We start from the raw sequence: 24,832 nt of genomic DNA on the forward strand, positions 1-24,832 counted from the left end.
TCTAGTTCTGTAGTAATGGTTTTCCTTAAAACTGATTATTTAGTCATTATTGACGTTCGGATGTCAGTGATGAGTACAGTCAAGAGTTACACTGCCAGGGAGATTAGGGTTTGGAAAGGCATTAGAAGCACTGTTCTTAAAATGAAAGCCCTTAGTCTGTAAAAGGAAAAAAATTAAATTTCGGCAAGCATGCAATGTAGAGTTAAGTGATAGTATGCTAGTCTTCTATACAGATGTTAATTCTGTTTACCAGACCAGCCACCTTGTAGCAGAATCCTATCTAATAAAAGAGTAATATGCAAATTGACCATCACTCCAATACACAAGATGGGCTGCCACATGTGATCAAAGATCCTACCCCCATGTGGACACAAGATGGCCACCACAAGATGGCCTGCAAGGGAGGGCAGTTGTGGGTGGTCAGGCCAGCAGGGGAGGGCAGTTGGGAGGGACCAGGCCTGCAGGGGAGGGCAGTTAGGGACAATCAGACTGGCAGGGAAGCAGTTAGGCATCATTCAAGCTGCCAGGGGAGTGGTTAGGGGGTGATCAGGCTGGCAGGCAGAAGCGGTTAGGGGCAATCAGGAAGGCAGGCAGGCGAGCAGTTGGGAGCCAGCATTTGGGAGCCAGCAGTCCTGGATTGTGAGAGGGATGTCTGACTGCCCGTTTAGGCCCGATCCTATTGGGCTTTGTAACTTGAGTTGGTTCTTTAGGATTGGGCCTAAATGGGCAGTTGGACATCCCTCGAGGGGTCCTAGATTGGAGAGGGTGCAGGCTGGGCTGAGGGACCACCCCCCCCCCCCCGTGCATAAATTTTGTGCACCGGGCCTCTAGTATGGAATATCTAACTTAAATGAGAATAGTTGTATTTCTCCTTCAGTTGAAACACTGTAATAAATAAACATCTTTTCAATTGTATGAAATTATGTGTTTGTTGTTTAGTAGCAAATATGATTTGGATCAAGTTTCTGAATATAAGATTTTTATGTGGAACGAATTCATATACTTTTCCCTTGTATTTCTCAACACTCTTTTCCATTCATGGGTGTTTTTGAGCTGATACCTGGTGCCAGATATCTTGGAATAAAGGTTTTAGAACAGTTGTAGAAAAGTGATGGTTTGATCTAGTCTTAGTTATGTTATGGTATAAGTTAAGCTCTTAAATGAAGGGGACTAGGTTTTATAGATGGGCAGACATGAATTTAGCAGAGAACAAGTTACTCCATGGTAGAGACATCGTTCAAACCTGCATGCATCTGTCAACTGCCTGGGTGGCACAGCGAGATCAAGTGGTCTGTAATGTTTCTCTAGTCTGCCGCTGTTACTAGCCATATTGTAATGTGTAATACATCTCTTGGGCAGACAGCTTGTGTGGGCTGGATTCCACCTCAGTCTTGTAAAGATACCTGGAAGCATCAAGGCGAATTTTTTAAAGCCTATTTAAATATTTAGACTAATGGCTAATTTTAGTGAAATCTCTGCTATATTTAATAAACTATTTGCTAGAAGTGAGATTTCAAGTTGATGGCTTCCTCACTTATCTGCTATGTGACCTTGGATTGACAAATTATTAATCTCTGCCCATTCTGTACCAGGAAAGGAAGATTATAAGAGTATTTGCCTCATAAAGTTATTGTGTGGAATTAGGCAGTTCATACGTATAAAGTGTATGGAAGAGTGATTGTCTGGCACTTAAACATTAGCTGCCACCACTGCCATCATCATCTAATAATTGGGAGTGAGATAAATTTACCTTTCCTGATGCTAGATTGTTTTTGTGTTGCTGTTTTTTAAAGGAAGACCACATCTCTATCAAGGATGTGGTCAACCCCAATTCTAATATAGAAGCTCACTGTCTTGACTTGTGAAATCTACAAGTTTATCTTCAGCTAAAGTGTGATATAGTGTATTACAGTGTTATATATTATACTAAATATTATGTAAATATTACTTTAAAAAGTACATGTTACTTTATATCATATTACTTTGAAAAGAATATATTTGTTTCAAAAGTATAGTATATTATAATAAAGTATAATATCACTAAAATGGATGAAGAAATTTATAACATTCTGTGAAATGACCTACAAGCTGTATTATGAAGAGAAAAAAGCAAGGGCAAAGTAGGGTGCAAATTATTCTACCACTTACGTAAAAATTTTCTGGTACATGCATAAATATTTGTCAGGTTACACAAGAAATGTTATATTATCATTTCTTGATGTGGAGGAGGGAAATTGGATGGCTGAAGACAAGGTAAATTTTTATTCATCCCTTATAAACATTCTTTTTTGTGTTTCCTACTCAAATTTACATTTGATAGGGCTTTTAGATTCCTATTTTAGTATTTTTCTTTAAGTTTGCTTTCCAACACTAACTTAAGAATATTTTTTTGTCCTCCATTAGGGATTTGAGTCATAATCGGTTGTCTAACTGGAACATCAGCTTGGAATCTCAGACATTACAAGAAGTGTAAGTTATTTTACTTAAGTTTACATTAAATTCGAGGTGATTTAGAAGTGCTGTCAAAAATTTGAAGGAAAAACATTTACATTAAAAGACATTGTTTAAAAATATAAATGGACATCTTTAGCTTTATTGTCACAAACTCTGGGCATTGTGCCGTTGGGTTGGGTAGGGATCGTCACCCCTAAATTGCAAACTGTAGAAACAATCTTCCTTGGGCCAAAAGTAAGATTTTTCCTTTTTTGAGAGTAAATATGCTTTGTTTGTTTCTTGCCATTAAAACTCTGTTGTGTAAACTCTTTTTTATGTCTTTTTTGTTTTGTTTTGTTTTAATAGTTTATAGATTTTTAGAGAGAGAGAGGAAGGGAGAGAGAGAAACATCAGTGTGAGAGCGGAACATTTATTGGCTGCCTCCTGCACACCCCCTACTGAGGATTGGGCCTACAACCCAGGCATGTGCCCTGACTGGGAATCGAACCAGCAACCTTTTGGTGGTGCATGGGATCACGTGCTATTAACTGAGCCACACCGACCAGGGCTTTTTTTATGTCTTGACTCATCTAAAATGGGAGCATCATGTCTACAGTAGATTTACATGAAATACAATACTGTTGGTATCATTTGGAATGTGATGGTTAATAATTCAATTTTCCACTTGACTGAAGTGCTTCCTTTAATACTGAGATGTATTATTATGTATTCTTTGGAGGAAGTTTTCTAAAATAGGTATTATTAGTATCAGTTACTGCATTGTAATGTTCCCAGAGGCACAAGTATCGAGCCTATTGTATCTTTACCTTAAACACCCCCAGAACCCTCAGATTTATTTTTCTTTTTAATTTCCTGCTGACGGTAAGTTGTGCACGCATTGTTCCTGCATTCTCTCCTTGCCTGTCTTAAAGTGACTGCTGCTGTTCTGCTGCAGAGTGAATACACAGTTGATAGGCTTACTAGCTGAGAGCAGCACTGAGGAGAGAGGTGAAAATGCTTCAGCAGCAAGTGCAGGAGCTCTTGCATTACATGGGCTTTGTAACTTCGTTGGTTCTTTGGAGGCCTTTTACTTCAGGTTTTTTCCTGTATTTTTTATTGTTGAGTTTGTTCATTGATTGAAAACTAGGTTAATGAAATGTGATTATATTAGATTTGCTACGAAAACATTTGAAATGATATGTTCTAAAGAGCTGCTGGGATCAGATGGTGACATGTCATGCCATCTGTAAAATTTAATCACAGTCTCTCTCTGGGTTGGTTAATTTCATCTTTCTCAAGCACTTCTCCCTCACTTTGAATAACTTTAAAATATATATGTATTTTTTCATATATGGGCATGTGTTTGTATTTTTAAAATTTATATATAATTTCATTATAAATATATAAAATAGATATGGATGTGTTAAGTACTCTTTCTTTGTTTAAGAAGGAACCAGATCAGCTGTCATAAACATAACTATTCAAAGAATCTTGTGAGATTAAAAATACCTAATGTGCAAAATATTTCCTAACCTTTTAAATATTGAGATCAATCATAGATCTATACCATGAAAAAGCATTTTTTATTAAAACCTCTAATTTCTCAGTTTGAGACATTTAGTCTAACTCATTCTGAGTCATACAGGCTTCTTTCAGATGTGGCATCCATCCTAAAGAATATGTATTAGGCAGTAAACCAGAATTCAAGACATAACATTTCTCTCACTAAACTTGGAAATCTTATTTTCCTCCTGACTAGGAAAATGAATTATAATGAACTATCAGAAATCCCATATTTTGGAGAACCAACGTCTAATATTACTGCATTGTCATTGTAAGTAAATAAGATTTCAGATCTTTTACTTAAATTATAAATAGTACACAGATTATTATTTGTTTGTTGTAAGTACCCTTATTGTTGATCCCAATTATTTAACATTCTTGTGGCCTGGGGTGGATCACTGGCAGTAGCTTCAATATAATCTTTGTTTTGTAGAGTCCATAATATAATTGCAGAAATAAATGCAGAGGAGTTCCAGTTTTACCCTGCTCTCGAGAGTTTAGATCTCAGTTCAAACATAATATCAGAAATCAAGACCGCTTCATTTCCTCGAATGCAGCTTAAATACCTGTAAGTGAAATAGAGTTTAAACTTGATTTACTTTAAAGTGCATGTCTGTTACTGTGATTTTTATATGCTTATGTGAATCAAATCTACGGTCAGTTTTTGGGGTTTGGGAGATTTTTTTTTCTCTCCCCTTAAAGAAAGAGTGCACTATTTTCAGAAAATATTGGTAAGTATCCAGGATAATTTTTAGATTCTGGATTGTGTTTATTAACAGTTTTGTAAAAGGTAACTAGGAGTAGTTTGTTAAACAGCAGCTTAACCTATTTAATGATGATGATAATTAGCATGTGCATTAGTGTTTTACAGTTTACAAGCATATTCACACATACTGTTTTAACCCAAATGAAGTAGTTATTATCCTTATTTTCTAGTTGAAGAAACAAAGCAGTGAAATGATTTGTAAAGTTGTACTCAGCTGCCTAGTGGTAGAGCTGGGGTTCAGTCATAGACTTTGGGCAGTTTTCCTCTGGTAGAATTTTTGTTCCACTAATTTTTTTTTAATCATTTTTCATTTTAGGAATTTGAGTAATAATAGGATAACCGTTTTGGAGGCTGGTTGCTTTGATAATTTATCGAGTTCCTTATTAGTGGTAAAGTTAAACCGTAACAGAATTAGCATGATTCCACCCAAGATCTTCAAGCTACCTCACCTCCAATTCTTGTGAGTAACTAAATAGTTAGATTATGAGATCATTTTTTTCTTACAGTGTCTTTTCCTTTTTAATTATTATTAGAACAAATCAGCAAACCTGTTTTGTAATTGTAAAACTGTTTTCTGTTAAAGGGAGCTTAAAAGAAACCGAATTAAAGTTGTGGAAGGTCTAACATTCCAAGGTCTGGATTCCTTAAAGTCTTTAAAAATGCAGCGGAATGGAATTAGCAAACTTAAGGATGGCGCTTTTTTTGGCTTGGATAACATGGAAGAATTGTAAGTACTATGAACCTGCATAGGAGATTGTTAGGAATGGCGTCTGACTGGGACTTTTTAGTGCCAAACAGCTAGGATAGTGGCGATAGTTATACCTAGTTACAGTAGTTCTTTCCCCTTCTCTGATGTGAAATAAGTATACACAAAGCTCTTTAAGTTTTATTAAATAACTGGCATTTTTGCCATCATTCTCATAAACATTTCCTCTAAATAGTTTGTTCCTTTATTGTTTTGGCTGGTGAAATTCATTAGAATTTGCCCAAAACAGGTATACTATACCTTTTGGTGTCTTGATTTTATAGATCTGATATTTTAGACGGTCTTATTACCTTCTAGCACTAAATCTTAAGTATGATATAAATATTTATTGAATAGAACTCATTCAACTTGGGTTGAAGAAAGGTATATGTTTCTTTGAGTAAGACTTAATGAAGATTTTTGGAATGTTCTCATTGCACTGCTTGTTATGTAACATACTTTCTCTAATTCTACAGAGAACTGGAGCATAATAATCTTACAGAAGTGAACAAGGGGTGGTTGTATGGCTTGCGAATGTTACAACAGCTCTATGTGAATCAGAATGCTGTTGAAAGGATCAGCCCCGATGCATGGGAGTTCTGCCAAAGACTGTCTGAACTGTAAGTGTTGGTTGGCATTTCAGCGGAGTCTCTGAGGCTAGAGCAGGTTGGAATAAATCATTCCCATGGCCAGTAATAAAATCTGACATCCCTCTTTATTAGAAGCTTGTTGAAAGCTCTAAATTTATCATGTAAATAGAATTAGCCTATGAAAGTTGAATTAAAATAGAGTGAATTCCTTACCTTTCATGTTTCCTGTTTTCAGTGATTTGTCCTATAACCAGTTGACCCGCCTGGATGAATCTGCCTTTGTGGGTCTGAGCTTACTGGAGAGATTGAATTTAGGGGACAACAGAGTCACTCACATTGCCGATGGTGTATTTAGGTTTCTCTCCAATCTTCAGACACTGTAAGTACATCTGTCCTCTTTTTTTTTTTGCTAATTTTTAAAAAAGTAATAAAGCACATAAAACAATGAATCAGTCTGCAAATTTATACATGTTAATATTTTGTGGTTCTTCTGTTCTATGCCTCAGTGCAAGACAGTCTTATTTGTCTCTATCCCCATGCCTAAATCTTACTTATGTCTAGCCAGTTCTGTCTGTACTTTAATTCTGAATTAACCAACTAAACAACCAAGCATCTCTTATGCCTGTTATTGTGGAACAAAACACAGTTGCTAGTGTCAGGAATGCACATTTTCTTCTTCCTCTGACCTTGAGCCATGTTATTTCTTAGTAAATTAAAATGAGCTTTGTTAGCTTTCACCTCAAGTAAAGATATAGCTAAATGGGAAGAGTGATCTCCTATCTCCTTAGTGATATTATGTATATCTTGTAAAGAGAAAAGCTTGGTGCTTTAATATGAGACGACTTAAGGAAGCAAGTAATCATCTTTAACTGGTGTTTCTTCCATCAGGACATGGTGTAGTGCAGTTGCATTTCCTCTGAGAATTGAGCAGGGGATTTTAAAAGATCCATACTTTTCCTTTTAAAGAAAACAGTGATTCCCCCTAAGCACATGGGTATATCATGCTTGCTTCCCAGGGGGCATGTTTAATTGCTGAGGAGAGGTGAAACTATGGACATTACTCTTTGTCAGCCATTTTAGGTTAAGGGCCCAGGGGAAGGCTTGAGTCGCCCAGGAATCCCATTAGTCTACATCAGATTTGTAGGCTATATCTCCTGTATCTTGAAATCCTCCTGCTTTTTGCAGGATCCTGACTATAACTTTTAATATGCTAACACATTTCGTGGCTATTAGCTAGGGTGATTGATACTCTTCGAAGGTTGCTTAATTTATCAAGGCCAGCTGCTTATTAGCTTATGAGAATCAGTTTTTATATGCTTATCGCAGATATTCTTTTTAAAAAAAAAGAGTTATTCATCATAACTTAGCTGATAAAATAAAGATAATTATTGCCATGCCAGAATGGTGCTAGGTGATGTAATGGTCATGTTGACTAACATAGCCTGTTTTTCCCTGACATTTTTTTAGAAACTTAAGAAACAATGAAATTTCATGGGCCATAGAAGATGCTAGTGAAGCCTTTACTGGACTCACAAGTCTCACTAAATTGTATGTATTTAAAATATTTATGTATAATCTATAAGGGTATATTGTCAGGAACGAATTGTAAATGGGGTTGGGTTATATCTGTTTGCTGTGGCTGGGAGGTCTGAGCCTTTTGATTTATTCACTAAAGGAAGAAGCTTTTTAAAAAAATCCAATATGTTTTTATTGATTTTTAGAGAGAAAAACATTGGTGTGAGAGAGAAACATCAATCAGTTGGCTCCTATACGCACCCCAACCGGGGATCAAACCTGCAACCTTTTCTGTGTATGGGACGATGCTCCAACCAACTGAGCCACCCAGCAAGGGCTAAAGGAAGAAATTTGGTTGATTATTGAGTTTTTTGTTTGTTTGTTTTGAGTTTTTTTTTTAAATTTTGTTTTTTGTGGTGGGGCACTTTCTAACAAAAGAGCATTCCTATGGGCACATAAAGAAAAGTTGTTTATGGAACAAGAATTTCTGTTTAAGTGAAAAAATGCACTGAGAAACAAGAGTTGAACCAGTAATCTACTTAATCATGTGAGATTGATGGGTAATTTAATGAGAGGATTCTCTCAAGTAAGATTTTAGATCTTTTCCCATGAGAATTTCTTCAAGGCTTCACACTTGTCTGAATTCCTTTGACCGGGTGATCTTTCCCTAAGAAGGGAGAAACGGGGGCTATCGTCCAGTTTCTTACATGAAAACTGCCTGTGTGTCAGTGGTCAGGAGGGTCGTTCACACGTACCCCATTGAGCTCTCACATCTTAACAGAGGCCTTCATTCTCTGCTTTGCATTGGTTAGTCATAAATGTTTGCAAATTTCATAAAAATGCATGTTTAGCTTATTTTCACCTTTTATAAGGTAAATGTTTGATTTAATGAATTTAATTTTGTTTAGTGGAGCACTTTATTAGAAAGGTCTGTTTGTATTTCAGAATCTTACAAGGAAATCAGATTAAGTCGATTACAAAGAAAGCATTCATTGGTCTTGAGTCCCTTGAGCATCTGTAAGTATTTTGCATATGTTTTTCTACTGTATACATAATTTTTGCTATTAGTAGAGGTTTTCATGACTATTTAAAGTCTTCATAGAACTTAATTGTAGAAATGGTGACTAATAATATTTTGTTTCTCTTCATTTCAGAGATTTGAACAACAATGCTATAATGTCTATCCAAGAAAATGCTTTTTCTCAGACTCGCTTGAAAGAACTGTATGTAACTGAAGTATTTTTTTTATCAATTAGATCATTATCCATGCTTGTACTTAAAGTGAGATGAATGTGACCCAGATGTTTTCAAAAGCACACAATTCAGGCAGGGAAAAAAAGTGTCAATATGCAGTTATTTTAGTGGCTGGATATAATTTAAAAATAACCCAACATTGAAAAGCACAGTGTGGCACCAGGACCTCTGTTTGCTTATAGTTGGCACTGATTCTTGTGCTTTATGTATACCCGACTGTTCCTTTCCTCCCTCCCCCCTTTCTTTTTGGATTATTGGAAACATGTGTATCCAGTCCTTACCCCTTGGGGTGGTTACACTTAGGGATTATGTCATTTTTTGGAGATGATCTAGCACTTTCAATATAATGGTCAAAAAGGATGTCTCTAATCTGTTCAAGCTACTGAAATGTTCAAAACTGCATATAGTTGTTATAGAAAAATACATATCTTATACCTTTTTTTCATTCATGATTTTTTTAAAAAAAAATTGCTTTTAATGGTTTCAAGATTTCATTGGGATGGGGTAGGGTAGGGTGGTAACTAGTTCAACTATTCGGCCAGTGGTTAGAATCAAGGGCCAATAACATTTATCTTGCCCTACCTGAAAGCTATTTAAAGGAATGTCTGTGGACCAGAACTGGTTCATAGTGAGATATGGATAGAAATGCAAGTGTTTTAAAACGTTTAAAAGAGTTTGACATTACTGTGACACTTTGTTCAACTTTATAAAAGTGTTGATTTATAACAGATGGGAAATTTTAAGAACTGGTTCTTCACCAGGTAGTTTGAGATGCACTGGAAGTATGCTAGTTCAAACAGTCTGGGTTCAGATTCTTGCTCCATTACTCACAACTATGACATCAGACAAACTGATTAGCCTAAGACTGTTTTCCTACTTAAAATGACAATAGCACCTTCCTCAGGGCTAGTGAGGATAATATGAGATTAATTTAGTCATTCAAGGAGTTTATTGTCATCTTCTATGTAAAGCATTGTTCAAGACAAAGTCTCTGTTTCATAGTATATTACAATAAATTCTAGTAAGGAAGACAGGTAATGAACCAGTGGATATCCTATATAATAAAAGCCTAACATGCAAATTGACGGAGCGGGGAACAACTAGTTGCTATGATGTGCACTGACCACCAGGGGGCCAGATGCTCAACGCAGGAGCTGCCCCCTGGAGGTCAGTGCGCTCCTACAGGGGGAGTGTTGCTCACCCATAAGCCGGGCTCATGGCTGGCAAGTGCAGCAGTGGCAGGAGCCTCTCCTGCTTCTGCTACAGGCAGGTGGTAAGGAGCGAGGGGTCCTGGACTGCGAGAGCCCCGGACTGAAAGAGGGATTTCCGACTGCCAGCTTAGGCCCAATCCTCTAGTGTATTATATTATCAAGTAATAAATATTCTGATGAAAAGCAATTTATTATCAAGTAATAAATATTCTGGGTCAAAGGTATGTAGAGTGGCAGGGATTGCTATTTTATATGAAGTATAGAGAAAAGGCTTTCTGAAGATAATAGCATTTGAGCCAGGGATGAAATGGCAAACCATTGAATACGGGCTTAAGGGCATCCAGGCACAGGGAAGAGCAATTGAAAAGGCCCTAAGGTAGGAGCTTGCTTCTTATGCATGACACTGGTGTGGCTGGAAAACAAGAGCAGGGGAGGAGTGGAAGGAGATGAGGTCAGGGAGTTAATAAACAAGAGCCAGGGCATGTAGGATATAGCACCTTATGGGTCATGAGGAATTAGGACCCCTCTCCTCTTGTCCCCCACAACATTAGTAAACTTGGGAGAGTTTTTGAGAAGATGCTCAGCACAGAGCCTGGGACATTGAAAAAACTGAATAAATAATATTAACAAAAATAAAATGTTATGGTAATTATCATTAGTTATTTTCTGCCAGAATTTTTAAGTGGCCTTTTTTTTTTAACTCTTGTATATGAGCTCAGTTAAAAATGTAATTTAGATAGTAGATGAAAGCACATGTTATAGTTTATTCTTCAGAGAGTCATGTCAGTAATATGGGAATTGATTTGAACAAATTGCTAATGCAGGAACTATAATACAGCTTTTTTTACTGAGAAGTTTTGGTTACTTTATTTAATTTTTAAAATTGATTTTAGAGAGAGGAAGGGGTGGGGGGTGGGGAGAGAAAAAGAGAGAAATCAATTTGTTGCCTCCCGTACATGCCCAGACCAGGGATGGAACCTGCAACCTGGGTATGTGCCCTGACCGGGAATTGAACCTGCCACCTTTTGGTGTATGGTTACTTTAAATTGAAGTCATATTTATAATACTTTTTACATCAACACTTATTTAAAACTACATTTTTTGATATTGTTCACAGTACTTGGCGTAAATTTGAGGGGAGATGGGAGAGTTGCATATAAATTGAAAATATTTTGCATTGAAATTATATAATCATGGTAGAAAAATTAGAAGTACTGTTAAACCAAAAGGGAGAGAGAGATCCCAAATCCCTACTACTAAAGACAAGGACTGTTAATGTTTTGGTATCTATCTATGTATCTATCCATCTATCCACATACTGAGAGAATGCAGGGCTCTTTCTCAGGCACTTGTGGGCAGGGCCGGTTAGCATGCAAAGGGTAGAAAGATGCAGAGAAATAGAAGTGAAGGGAACTAAAGTGAATTCAGTGGTTTCTGTGGCCAGGCACTGTGCTAAATACTTTATTTAAAATTGTTTTTGAGGTAGGCACTTTCAGTCCCGTTTTCCAGAGAGAGAAACAGATTTTGGAGACATTTCGTATCTTGCCTAATGTTAGTAGCGGAATTAGTCTAGGCCTCACGGGTCCAGTTTATAGCTAAGAAACCGTAAATCAGACATCGTTCCTCTGTTCTTAGCCATCCAGTGGCTTCCCATCACACATAAGGAGAAAACACTCAAGTTCTTAGTTTATAAAGCACTTGCATGGCCTGGCTCTCCCTGCCCAGCTCTCTGACCTCATTCTGTCACCACCCCTCCGTTTCCTCTGTTGGCAACACTCTTACCCGCAAGTCTTTTCGCTATTTGCTGTCACTTTTCTTGGGTCTTCGTCCAGATGTCATGGCTTCAAAGAACCTTTCCCTGACCACTCTATCTAAACGTAGCTGCTATCTCAGGGCCATTGCCTAGCTTTGCTTTTCTTGATAGCACTTACTTTCTGACATTATACTTGCATTTATTTGTTTTTTGCTTGGTTTAAATACAAAAGCTCTGTGAAGGATATATTCCCACAGCCTACAATATCTGGCATGTAGTAGACTTCAGTATTTCTCTATGATTGAATGAATGAATGTAACATAAGAATTCTTAAATGCATAAGGTAACTTTTGGCCTGCTTAATTAAAATTATCCTTGATAAAACATGGCTTTTGATATTTCCTTAAAGACTGAAACTTCTTCGGAATCAGATCTTTGGTACCTTATACCAAACTTTAAAAGTAAATGAGGGACCATTAAAAGAAAACACTGATTTTTTTTATATACAGGGTGGGGCAAAAGTAGGTTAACAGTTATAGTACAAATAAATAGTAATTAATAATATAAGAATAAGTTGTTTCACACACTCACAACTTTAGCTACTTTTGCCCCACTCTGTATGTTTATTGGCCTATTATAGACCACAGATGATTTTTCAGAGGTTCTTAGTTTAAGTTATAGCACACATTGCCACAGGCTGAAGTGTGTTCAGTCTCGATGAAGTAATTTGAAAAAATTATATCCTCCACAACAAAGATGTGTTTATGCTCCAACATACATATTAAGCTTTCTTCCCTAAACTTTTCTGGGGAAATTTTAAACCTTAAAGATTTAAAGAAAGGTAAAGGAACATTCATACACCCTTTACCTAGATTCACCAATTAATTAACTTTATGCTAAATTTGTTATCTATTTCTCTCTCCCCTCCTCCTTCTCTCCCTCTCTCCCATTACATCTTTGTCTTTCTACACACACACACACACACACACACACAGATACATATATATACACACTGCAATTTTACTAAACCATTTGAAAGTAAGGTGGAAACATCATGACAGTTCACGTCTAAAAATCAATCAGCATGTATTTCCTAAAAACAAGGATATTTTCCTACATAACCACAGCACTGTTGTCACACCCAGTGAAATTAACATTGATAAAATAATATTATCTAATATGAAGTTCATACTCAAATTTCCCTAGTGTCAGAAAATGTTCTTTGTAGATTTATTTTTCCAGTCAAGGATCACTCATTTTATTTTGTTGTGATGGTTCTGTGGTCTCCTTTAGTCTAAAACAGGCCCCTGTCCATCCCCCTGCCTCCCCATTACTGTCTTTCATGACACTGACAGTATTTGAGGAATTCAGGCTGACAGTCTCAATTTGTTTTCTCATGGTTAGACTCAGGTTAAACGTTATTTTGGCAAGAAAAATGCATAGGTATGTAGTCAGCTTTTAATGCTTGAAGAAACTTAGAATGAAAAGTAAAAAGCACTTCTTTTCCTCTTTGTTTCTGCAGGATTCTGAACACAAACAGTTTGCTCTGTGACTGCCATTTGAAGTGGCTGCTTCAATGGCTCGTTGATAATAACTTTCAACATTCTGTGAATGCAACTTGTGCACACCCCGAGTGGCTAGCAGGGCAAAGCATCCTGAATGTGGATCTGAAGGATTTTGTCTGTGGTTCGTGTTTTTGTTTTTAAATTTTCTATATCACACACTTACATTTTAACAATAGAATTTTTTATAAATAGGGTAATAGGATTAGAACTTGTCTTGAAATTTTAATATAGGTTTTTCTTTTATTCCCAGTAACTGCTAATGCTTAAGAAGTACATCCTAGGCATAACTCTCAATAAGGGATAGTGGGAAGAGTGCTAAACCCTGAAGTTTGAGAACCTGGGTTCTGGTCCAGGCTCTGCTACTGACTTACATGTCTCTGAGCAAGTCATTTGACCTTATCGGCCTCATTCTTCCGTCTTTAAACGAGGAATTGGATTCTAGCTCTATAGTCTCTCAGTCTTAATATGCCGTCTTGTAAATAGAACACACAGTTTTACATTACTTGTTTTAAAATTGAACTTGTAGAAGCAAAATTCAACAACTGACTTGACTCCTGCCCTATTATTTTCCCTTAGATGATTTTCTCAAGCCACAGATAAGAAGACATCCTGAAACTACAGTTGCTCTCAGAGGTGTGAACGTGACTCTGACGTGCGCTGCAGTGAGCAGCAGTGATTCACCCATGTCTACTGTGTGGCGCAAAGACAGTGAAATCCTGTATGATGCTGACATTGAGAATTTTGTTCGTTATCAACAGCAGGCTGAAGAAGCTCTGGAATATACTAGTGTCTTACATCTTTTCAATGTGAATTTCACAGATGAAGGAAAATATCAGTGCATCGTTACTAATCACTTTGGTTCTAATTATTCTTATAAAGCCAAACTGACTGTGAATGGTAAGGAATTTGCACCCTAATAGTTTTCTGTAGTTGGGAGGATTTTCCACATTTTATTTTGAAACATTTGACTCAAGAAAATTAGGCGAAACCTGACATTTGAGGAGGAGCTTACTGTTTCTGTCTTTAGGGTTGTGATCATGTATAGACTGGATTGTCAGTTTGTCCATTTCATCCCTAATTGGTCATTGGTTGAGGGGTAAATGTGAATTCCATGTCCCTAGGAGAGAAGCTGCTTTCACTGTTATTTATGCTTTTGAAAAAATCTTTTTGAAATTCTCCATTTTCTTCCCAGACCATAATTCTGTTCTGAGAACTATGGAATTTATTCCTGGCATTGTTCACAGGGCCTTTCAGTAGTGGCGTATTTAGCACATTTCTAGGTCCAGTGATCATCATCATTGTTTTAATGTAGTCACACACAACCATTGTTGAAATTAATGCTCTCTTCACTGTGGCTATAAAAAACTTCTCCAAAACAGCTTGATCTATTTATCGCCCATTAGATTGAGTAACTACAACATTTTAGACTGTGCACTCAAAAGATGTACTTACGTTTTGCTTGTGTGTTGTTTTATGAGATTTTTGAAGGCATAATTTTTTTTATCGTACAGTTCCCTTGACAGCATGGTAGAGGTTAGTGTGAGAAGCACCATTTAGTCTCTTAAGTAAGGAAGTCAGTAAATACCAGGTTCTGAAATACGGAGTTCAGAAAGGTTTGTGGCCATCTGCTTTCCCTGTCCCCTGATGGGGACAGGGAGGTGTGTCATGTACTCTAGAAGGGTGAGTCATCACTGCTGCAGATATTCCAAGTTGAGAGAAAAGATGGCCTCTGAAGTTGCATTTCACTGTCAGTCCAGAGAGCATGTCTTCCCTAGGAAATGCAGCATGACGGCAGCGGTCATTTGGCCTAACAGGTTCTCCCTGTGTGTGTTTTCCCTCACTCACTTTTCCTTGGTGATCTTTCTTGGAACAGAGATGCCATCTTTTCTGAAAACCCCAATGGATCTAACTATTCGCACCGGTGCCATGGCCAGATTAGAATGTGCTGCAGAAGGGCACCCTGCACCTCAGATTTCCTGGCAGAAAGATGGCGGGACTGACTTTCCTGCAGCCCGAGAAAGACGAATGCATGTCATGCCCGAGGACGATGTCTTCTTCATCGCCAACGTGAAGATAGAAGACATGGGGATCTACAGCTGCATGGCACAGAATATAGCAGGAGGCCTCTCAGCAAATGCCTCACTCACAGTGTTAGGTATGCTTATTGCCGTGGGTCCCAGCTTTTGCAGGAGCCTTTTCATTAGGGACCTAATCTCGGTCTTAATGACAAGAAAAGTCTGAGATTTCAGCTGTGATCCTTACATCTCATCACCTTGTTTTGCCAGTTTATGCAGGGTTATGTGAGCCTAGGGTATTAGTGGATCCGGTAGCTGAAATCGGGGGGAATGCTGAGGGCGGATTTAGAGAGGGTTATCACATGAAATGAAAATTCAAGTCCCTAAGTGTATCCTAGTGTATCTCCCTCTGTACGGTGCCTGCTTCATACACATGGTTTTTCTGCTCTTCAATAGTGAGTTTCAGTTGTTTCATAGGGAACTTGAGACAGTTTAACTGTTTTCCCTCCAGGTCATTTGAAATTTTTTTTAAATACAGACAGAATGATGTGTCCTCTAGTTAGATTTCCCGTTTTCCATCCAGTGTGCTCCTTTTAATTTTATGCTCTGGTAAAACGTCTTTCCTCTAAAGATTTCTCCTGACAAGCCTGTTTTTTCTAATGACAATGCTTTTCTTCATGGATTTAAACTCCCTGGGAAATTCTAATTTTAGTTCTCTATTCCCCTAGATGTTAAGGTTTTTAAAAGTTCATTGGTTTGTGTTATTTACTTGTATAATAATAAAAAAAAGTTTATTGTGTTTAAAAATGTTAGCTATATAGAAAATTATGATAAAGGAGGAAAAGTCACTCAAACAGTTAAAGATTTTGTCATATTCTGGACTTTTTTTTTTTTAACTCATTTTTTTTTTAAATATTTTTATTGAGGTATTATATGTGTACATATCTTACTATTACCCCCCCACCCCACACCCACACATGCCCTCCCCCCCCAGAGTTTTGCGTCCATTGTTTATGCTTATATGCATGCATACTTTTTAAACTCATTTTTATGAAGTTGTATATACCTGCTTTTTTCCACTTAATATTATCACAGGGTTACCCTGTTATTGATCTTCATAAAATATCACGTGGCTGTGTACTGTAATTTAATTAATAATTTTCCTGCTAGGTTTTTAGATTTTTTCCTTTATTTTAAAAAATTACAACTAATTTTATAATAAATATCTTTGTGTAGAAATTTTTGAATTCCTTAGCTTAGGCTAGCTTGTCCAAGGTGGAATTATTGAGATAGGATTTAGATTTTTTGAGACTTTTGCTTTCCTGAAATACTAACTTGTAATCCTCCCATGAGTATATGAAATTGCCTATTTAATTTTCACCTCATTAGTCTATTCCAATAGGATTTAAGGAATAAAATTGCTTAACATGATTTGTATACATCTCTCTGTTAGAGACGCCCTCATTTATTAGACCGCTGGAGGACAAGACAGTAACCCGAGGTGAAACTGCGGTATTACAGTGCATAGCTGGAGGGAGTCCTGCCCCTCGCCTCAATTGGACCAAAGATGACGGACCACTGCTTGTGACAGAACGGCACTTCTTTGCTGCAGCCAACCAGCTTCTCATCATTGTAGATGCTGGGCTAGAAGATGCTGGGAAATATACCTGCATTATGTCTAACACTCTTGGAACAGAACGTGGTCACATTTACCTAAATGTCATCTCATCCCTCAATTGTGACTCTTCCCAGAGTAGCATTGGGCATGAAGACGATGGCTGGACCACAGTTGGCATTGTCATCATCGTTGTGGTCTGCTGTGTCGTGGGCACCTCTTTGATCTGGGTCATTGTTATTTACCACATGAGAAGGAAAAATGAAGACTATAGTATTACGAACACAGGTGAGTGGCACCAGTTGACACCTCTGGCTTGTACTTGAATCAGGAATGTAGTATAGAATTTACTGTAAAATGTAAAGACTGGGGAACTTTGTTATTTACACTAGTATGTGGTAGAAGGAAGAGGTTTTCTGTTAAAATATCCAATTTCCTTGCTATAACAGAACCTCTCTAATAAATAGTCTTAAGAATTTGTGGACACTCCCTTAAAAGTTTACTCTTCTTCTTTTAATGCCTACAGCTCATTTCCATTGAATTTCTCTGTGGGGAAGAGGAGCCCTTATGGCTGATCAGTCTTTCACACTCCCCACTCTGAAATTCTGTGAGAGGAGTTTCAGCCATAGACTGTGAAAGTACCTACAGATAAGATTTCTGACTTTAGGTTTTGTTTCTTTTGGTAATACTATTACAGTGACGCTTTGAGAAGTCTATTGAGATGATTTTAGGGGAAATTTTAGTGAGAAATGATTTTAGGGGAAAGTTTAAGTTCCTAGGTATACATAAAACATTTTCCTGGCCAATAGTATCCAAGTGGAACACATTTATAAAGTGGTCTTCTGAGCGTTGGCTTAAATTGCCTAACTTTATTTGTGTGTTAACATACAGATTTCTCTTTTGTAGAGGAGCTTAACCTGCCTGCAGACATTCCCAGCTACTTGTCTTCCCAAGGAACTCTGTCTGAGCCACAGGAAGGCTACAGCAACTCTGAGGCAGGCAGTCATCAGCAGCTCATGCCTCCTGCCAATGGATATTTACACAAAGGCACTGATGGTAATGACTCTTTGTTGTATATGCTTACATTGCAGCCCTACCCGCTTGAGTTTATTTTTTAGTGTCTAGTTTTGCCCTTTAACCTGAAGCAGTATTTTTAGAGATACTCAAAACATTTGGCCCCATGCAAAATAGGATAAAAATTGACTAAAGTCTTAAACAGAGAAGAAAGTCACCTGACAGGTAGGAGAAACACATCCTAAAGGGATTGAGAGTACTACACAGCACAGTCTCCCAAACCAGTGCTGTTATGGGAAGGAGAAGCTCTGGAAAATGTTTTTAGGTGTCTTTTATCCGCTTTCAGGCGTGAACATCCTTCAGACCATGTCCAGGGGAGGTTTGTTTCTCCTGCTGACAGGTATATAGTCACTAAAGTTTAAACGGTGATGATGTTTTTCAGCATATATCAGAGAAATATGAAATGTTCCCTAATTGAACCCATGTTCTCAACACAGCTATTCTTCCCATTCCACCCTTCCCACAGGAAGGTGAATGAAGGGATAGAATCGGGTTTGATTCCTAGTCCCTCTTCCAGCTCTGTGGCCATGAACAAGTTAATTTCCTCGTAGCTAAAATACACAATATTTTATAAAGCACTTTCCTCAAGGTTTAGCAGATTCCTTCAACAAATCTGTGTAGTACTTCAAGTCCTATACAAATGAAAGGTCTATTCCATTTCTAGAGATTTTTTATGCTGGGTGTTGACAGAACTTCTCTATGTAATTGACAAGTTGGATTTTTTTGGTTCTCCATGAAAAAGGGGGTATTTTTAGCTTTTAAAAAATACGTAAAGCCTTTACTCTGAAATTCGTGGGAAATAACACTGCTTTCTGGGTTAAACAAAATTACATTTAGATTTCTTCCAGTTCTAACATTTTGTTGCTTGATCGTGAATTAAGTACCTCGCTCTTTATTCCTCACTCTTTTTCATCATTCAGTTTTCAAAGCACATAACAGCCCAGGGAGCTCACTGTTCAACTTTACTCCTGCCAAACACATACTTGTTGGGCAGGACTCTTGGCTTCCTCAGGGGCCTTTCCGCAGCTAGTGTTGCTTAACCTCTTGACTCATGAAAGTAATATGGGCTTTTGTGAAGTGAAGCGATCATAACTCCTTGTTCTCTGCTTCATTTTGCTTAAGCCAAACATGTCTTGTAGCACAGTGCCAGCCTTATTTTGGCTCCCTTGATTTGAACATGACCTTATCCAAGGCTGGACAAAGATGGCTTAGTCAAGAGCACGAGCTGGAGCCAGAGTGCCGAGTTCAGATTTCAACTCCTCACTCTGGCAGTACGCTTGGGCCAATTACTTAACTTCTCTGTGTTGTAGTTATTCCATCTGGAAGATGGGGCAAATAATAGTACCGACCTCACAGGGATGTTGTGAGGATTAAATAGTTAATTTACAGAAGACCTTCGAACTTCACCCGGTCTATAACGTAAGTGTGGAATAATTGCCAGCTATGATGATAATGATGGCAACTGTTGGAGAAAACTGATGATGGTAAAGCTGGTTCCTTCACTGAAGGCTGTTCGGCTTCTATCCCATGTTGACCTTAGGTGGCTCTGGAACCCGGGTTATCTGCTCAGATTGTTACGACAATGCCAACATCTACTCCAGGACGCGAGAATACTGTCCGTACACTTATATTGCTGAGGAGGATGTTCTAGATCAGACACTGTCGAGCCTCATGGTCCAGATGCCCAAAGAGACATATCTGGCACATCCTTCCCAAGATGCCACAACCCTGGAGAGCCTGGTATTACCAGCAGATAGAGAGACGTCTGCCTTTCCCACCAACCACGAGAGGATGAATGAGAAGAAACTCCCCTCCACACAGATGAGCAGTGGTAAAGGGCATAGTGTTTTTTTGTTCATTTTGTTTTCACTTTCACCTACTTGATTTTTTTTCTGTCATGTAGTTAGCACTCTTGTTTGACAGGAAGCAGCAATCCAGTTGGTGTAATGGAGTCATTAGCTACTATTACATGGTATGAATTAGAGCAAGAGATTTTTAGAGACTAGAGTTACAGAGAAGTCTGCACCTTTTGGATGAAAACAGCTTTTGTGGAAAGAGCAAGACCACACCTCTTAAAAATTCAGAAGCCACATAGCAACAGTTTGTAAAAAGTTTAACATAGATGTTACTTTTTTACTTTCATCTTACTTAAATGATGGAGATCTGAAATGCTAAGGATACATAATTTGATGAAGGTTTTTACTGAGAAAATGTTTAAGTGTTTTATTTGGTTGCTGTACTATCAGGTAAGTATTGAATGCCAGCATCACTTGGCAGGTGTTTGCTTTTTTCTATGAGGTATGATCAGGGCCATAAGTGGGAAAGCAGTTTTGGGAGAGTGTCCTCAGACCCACATAGCCCAGGAAAGGGAATACATGTTAGGTTGTGCAGATGGAGCACTTGCTAACAACTTGGTCAGTAAAACAAAGCAAAACAAAGCAAAACTCTTTCAAGACCATTAAAGGTGTTTCATGAGCTGTCAGTCATCCTCCTGTGAGCCTGAGGTCCAGAGCACTGGAACCAGGGCGGGGTGAGCACTGCAGTTTACAGAGGAAGCAGTGTGTGGTGGTGCTTCCAGGAGCGGTCTGGCAGGAGTAAATGGGGCCCTTTGAGATGTGCTCGTGTTTTAATTAAGAGACCAACTCTAAAGATTTTAAAGAGGGTACAGGTCAGAGAAAAGTATACTGTTCCTAAAATTAGTCTCTCATCTTTAAAATTAATCTCAGTGTCCATGAAAGAAATGCACCAGCTTTAAATCTGTTTTCCCATAGACCCCAAAATGCAGTGTATCTTTTTCCTAATGGGGTGTCGTAATTGTTACTCTGGTCTGTAAGCGAGGAAATGAGCAGATGAGAGTGTGTGGGTGCGTTGCTCATTCCTTGCCTAGGGTCTCTAGCTCTTTGCCACTCAGAGTGGTCTGTCAGCAAGAGCTTGTTAGAAATGCAGATGGTGGGTTCCACCCAACCAGTGAACCAGAGTCTTTAGTCTAACTGGACCCCAGCTTATTTGTATGCATATAAAGCTTGAGAAACTCTGCTGGCATTCACTCTTCAGATGGGTTTTTGAAACATTTTATTTCTGAGCATTTGTTTCCAGAATTTTTCAAAAAACTTTTTCCAAAATGCATCCCCATGAAGTTAACATAACTTTCAGTAAATGATCTTTGGGGAGAGGGCTTACCCTGCAGTGAATAAGGAGAATGAGAAATGCACACTTTTGAACTCAGAGTACAGATAATCTGATTTATTGTTGGAATTATTAGAATGCTAGAAGCTAGAGGGAAATTGTTTATTTTTAAGATAGTTTTTTTAAACATAGGCATTTAATTGTTATTTAAAAATATACAGGGTGGGGCAAAAGTAGGCTTACAGTTGTTCTAATGAAAGTAATACAATAATTAATAAATAATAAAACAAGAATAAATTCTGTGTTTCATGTTCTCACAACTGTAAGTCTACTTTTGCCCCACCCTGTAGTGGCTTCTTTGAATCAATTTTTATTATGATTCATGCAACTTCCATTACAGTGTGAGTACTATTACTCCCTTAGTCTGTTTCCATGTGTCTAAAGAGTTTTATTTTCAAGTTTTGTAGCAGCAGAATCATTAACAAGAGTCAAAAGTAGGAGATATATCGCATGGATTCAGCAAATAATTGGTTAAGTTTGTTGAGTAGAAAGGTTTGCAAGACCATAGTTCCAGTTTTCGTCTTATTTCTTTTTTTAGTTGTTGCTAAGAAGATGACAAGTATATATTTGATCTCAACATCCTTATACAGGAATACTGGATATCTTTATTTCTTTGAGGATTTGGTTAAAAGAAAATTAAGTTTTAGGAAATTAATTTTGAACTTGTATTCGCCACTGACAATTCTTGTCTTTGATTCTCAGAAACATTGCAGCAGCCTCTGTGGAACATGAGTGGAGAACTAGGCCTGCCTCCTGCTCCCTTTTCCCAGCAGCCCGTCCCTGAGTCACCACAGCTCCATCAACGTGAGGGCCTGGCGGAGAGTGGTGCCGCTTGCTCCGCTTCCCCCACGCCCTGCCACAGGTTGCACGACCACGCTTTTGATTTTAGTAGGACTCGGAACATTCAAGAGGGAAGCGAGGGCACATGAAATATTCTAGGATGAAATCTGGGCAAAGACCCAAATTCGTTAATTTTGTATTTACTACCTCAGAGTTCAGAAGAAACCCCAAAGTCAGCATTTGCTTCACTCTTTGTCTACAATTACATTTGACCACACCAAGGTGGGCTAGGCATTTGTTTGGGCTTTGACCTGACAAAGAAAAGATAATGGCTGACCGCCCTGGGTACATGTAATAAGCAGTGTGCAGCAGGGGCCGAGGAAGGTACAGGACAGGTGTGCTTCCTGAGGGCTCCGTGGGAATGTGCCCGGGTGCATTGCATATTAGGAAGAGTCTCATTGCTGCTTAACATGCTGATTGTCTCAACCCGCAGAATGATTCTGAGAAAACAGAATCTATTTTGCCTTCCAAAGAACAAAAATAACTTTGGTCCTTGCTTGGACTTGTTCGGGTATTTGTCAGTGGTTTTAGCATATAGTTGAGAGCGGATTGGTGAGGCTTTGATATTCAAAGTCTTTGGCAAGTATCCCAGGCTTGACCAGTTGTTACCAGGTCAAGGAGTTTTGTATTCTTGTGAATCTTTTTTTTTTTTCCCTTTGGGGGGGGGGGGGGCAGGGAGGGGATTCCTATCACCCTGGAATCTCATTGTAAATATATGTGCATTTATAAATAATTTTTTGTATTCATTGACCATAAGTGTTGGCTGCAATGTAAATATTTTTGATATGCCAAAATTATATATGATATCTAGTTATAATGTTGACAGCAGCTTCTCAGACCACAGACAGATTTTGTATATCTTGGTTTAGTGATTTTAAAGACTGTTTAAAGTTTTAAAAATGTGTTTGTTAAGAAGTCTGTGTATAGAGGCAGGTACCCAGTGATGGGGTGCACACAAACACAGCCTTGGTGTAATTAACCACTTACTTGGTACCGAAAGGTTCATACAGATACTCATTTGCCACCTGTTCACAAGTGCCAGATACTATTCCCTGTCTAGGGTAAAAAGGCTCTTTGAAAACACTAGCAGTCCTGTCATCGCCATATGTACATAAATAAAGGAAAACTCATTTGGGGAATATCTTCTTTCAACAAAGGATTTAGTTGATGAGGAAACCAAAGATTGTTTCTTTTCTGTTTGTTTTTTTATAATGTCCCTTCTGCCAATGCACAGTGCATCTTAAGAAGGGAAAAGGCTTTTGGAAGTAGAAGGACATGCGGAAATGTTTACACTATAAAGCTTTGGAGTGGGCCTTGTTTTGTACAAGTGATTATTTAAGCCAAAAAGTTTTTCTGAATTTATGATAGCAAAAGCTTTAAAAAAATTTTTTTTTATGTAAACAAAGGACTTAACACTAATGGAATGGAATGGACTGAAGTTCTTTGTGCTTTCAGATTTCCTTACATAGGCAGGCAGGCGGTCAGACTCTGTCCTCTACATCTCGTAAGTGCTAGCTATGGACTACACAACCTGTCACTTCAGTGAAAATATCTAAGTCATTGTGCATTTCAAGGGTTCTAAACACATAATTTCTCAGATTTTTGCTAGAATTTCATGCTTGTTTTCAATCCTAAATCTCCCATAGGCAGCAGCACCTCTTGAGCTGTTTTGTACCATCATGCCTTTCTCTTGTTCCTTTTTAAACTATCAGCCTTTCTTCATTTTCACTTTGAACTTAAATATCTTTCCCCCACCACCCTTCAATTTGTGATCCCTCTTCCTGCTTACTAGGTTGTAGTATAATTTGTACTGACTTAGAATCAAGAGACCTGATTGCATTCCTCGCTCTGCTACTTACTAGTTGTGTAATCAGGGGCCAGTCCCTTTACATCTCAGCCTGTTTTCTCATTTATGAAATGAGGGCGCTTTACTGATGCTCTAAAGCCCTTTCCAGCTGTAACATTCTATGAACCTGTGATCCCTCCAGGAACCAAGGAGGATTATGCTACTCTAATAAAAAGCTGCTTTCATGAGATGTTTGTTAAGTAGAACAAGATGCTGCTTACTCTGACTTGAGCCAGACTTATTTCCTCTATAGCAGGAGTTAACGGTATAAGCTACGCTCCTGGGAAGAAATATTCTGCTTCTAAACAGTGTCGGTAAACAAGGACACTGGCTGCATTGACAAGCACCAGTGCGCTCCGGCACTGCAGGTCCGAGCGCTGGCGTTGGAGCACTCCACAGCATCTGCGTCAGCTGGAGGGTGTGCCACCGCTCATTTGTAACTAGTTTGTGACCTTTCTGCTGTGTTCAAAGTTATCCCAGTAATGATAGCACTTTCTCATATTCTGAGAGATTTTCGTGAGTGAAAAAGGTGGAGGTAGAGCTAGACTTGAAGTGAGCATCGGCTGTCGTGTGTGAGGACAAAACAGGCTGGACCGGTGCCCTAGGAAACGTGGCTACCTGGGTGCTGCCGTGGAGTCGGCAGTGGCCGTTCTCTACAGCAGGGGTCCGCAAACTCTTTAAACAGGGGCCAGTTCACTGTCCCTCAGACCGTTGGAGGGCCGGACTATAGTTTAAAAAAAACTATGAACAAATTCCTATGCACACTGCACATACCTTATTTTGAAGTAAAAAAACAAAACGGCAAAAACACCCGCATGTGGCCCGCGGGCCGTAGTTTGAGGACGCCTGCTCTACAGTGTC

At 38.4% G+C, this 24,832-nt stretch overlaps 1 protein-coding gene across 1 annotated transcript in view; it reads left to right on the top strand.

Moving 5' to 3' along the window:
* LRIG2 (leucine rich repeats and immunoglobulin like domains 2) overlaps positions 1-22,755 on the top strand; it is a 40,668-nt gene extending 17,913 nt beyond the window's left edge. The window contains exons 2-18 of the mRNA XM_008147175.3: positions 2,404-2,469; positions 4,193-4,267; positions 4,430-4,564; positions 5,079-5,222; positions 5,346-5,489; positions 5,984-6,127; positions 6,333-6,476; positions 7,565-7,645; positions 8,558-8,629; positions 8,767-8,835; positions 13,353-13,516; positions 13,972-14,292; positions 15,269-15,550; positions 16,864-17,313; positions 17,932-18,081; positions 19,640-19,930; positions 21,988-22,755. Of these exons, the coding sequence (XP_008145397.2) occupies positions 2,404-2,469; positions 4,193-4,267; positions 4,430-4,564; positions 5,079-5,222; positions 5,346-5,489; positions 5,984-6,127; positions 6,333-6,476; positions 7,565-7,645; positions 8,558-8,629; positions 8,767-8,835; positions 13,353-13,516; positions 13,972-14,292; positions 15,269-15,550; positions 16,864-17,313; positions 17,932-18,081; positions 19,640-19,930; positions 21,988-22,214 (2,959 nt within the window). The 3' untranslated portion in view covers positions 22,215-22,755. The remainder of the gene's footprint in view (positions 1-2,403; positions 2,470-4,192; positions 4,268-4,429; positions 4,565-5,078; positions 5,223-5,345; positions 5,490-5,983; positions 6,128-6,332; positions 6,477-7,564; positions 7,646-8,557; positions 8,630-8,766; positions 8,836-13,352; positions 13,517-13,971; positions 14,293-15,268; positions 15,551-16,863; positions 17,314-17,931; positions 18,082-19,639; positions 19,931-21,987) is intronic.
* The last annotated feature ends 2,077 nt before the right edge of the window (positions 22,756-24,832 follow it).

This window comes from Eptesicus fuscus, chromosome 22 (assembly GCF_027574615.1).
Source record: "Eptesicus fuscus isolate TK198812 chromosome 22, DD_ASM_mEF_20220401, whole genome shotgun sequence".
Lineage (NCBI taxonomy): Eukaryota > Metazoa > Chordata > Mammalia > Chiroptera > Vespertilionidae > Eptesicus > Eptesicus fuscus.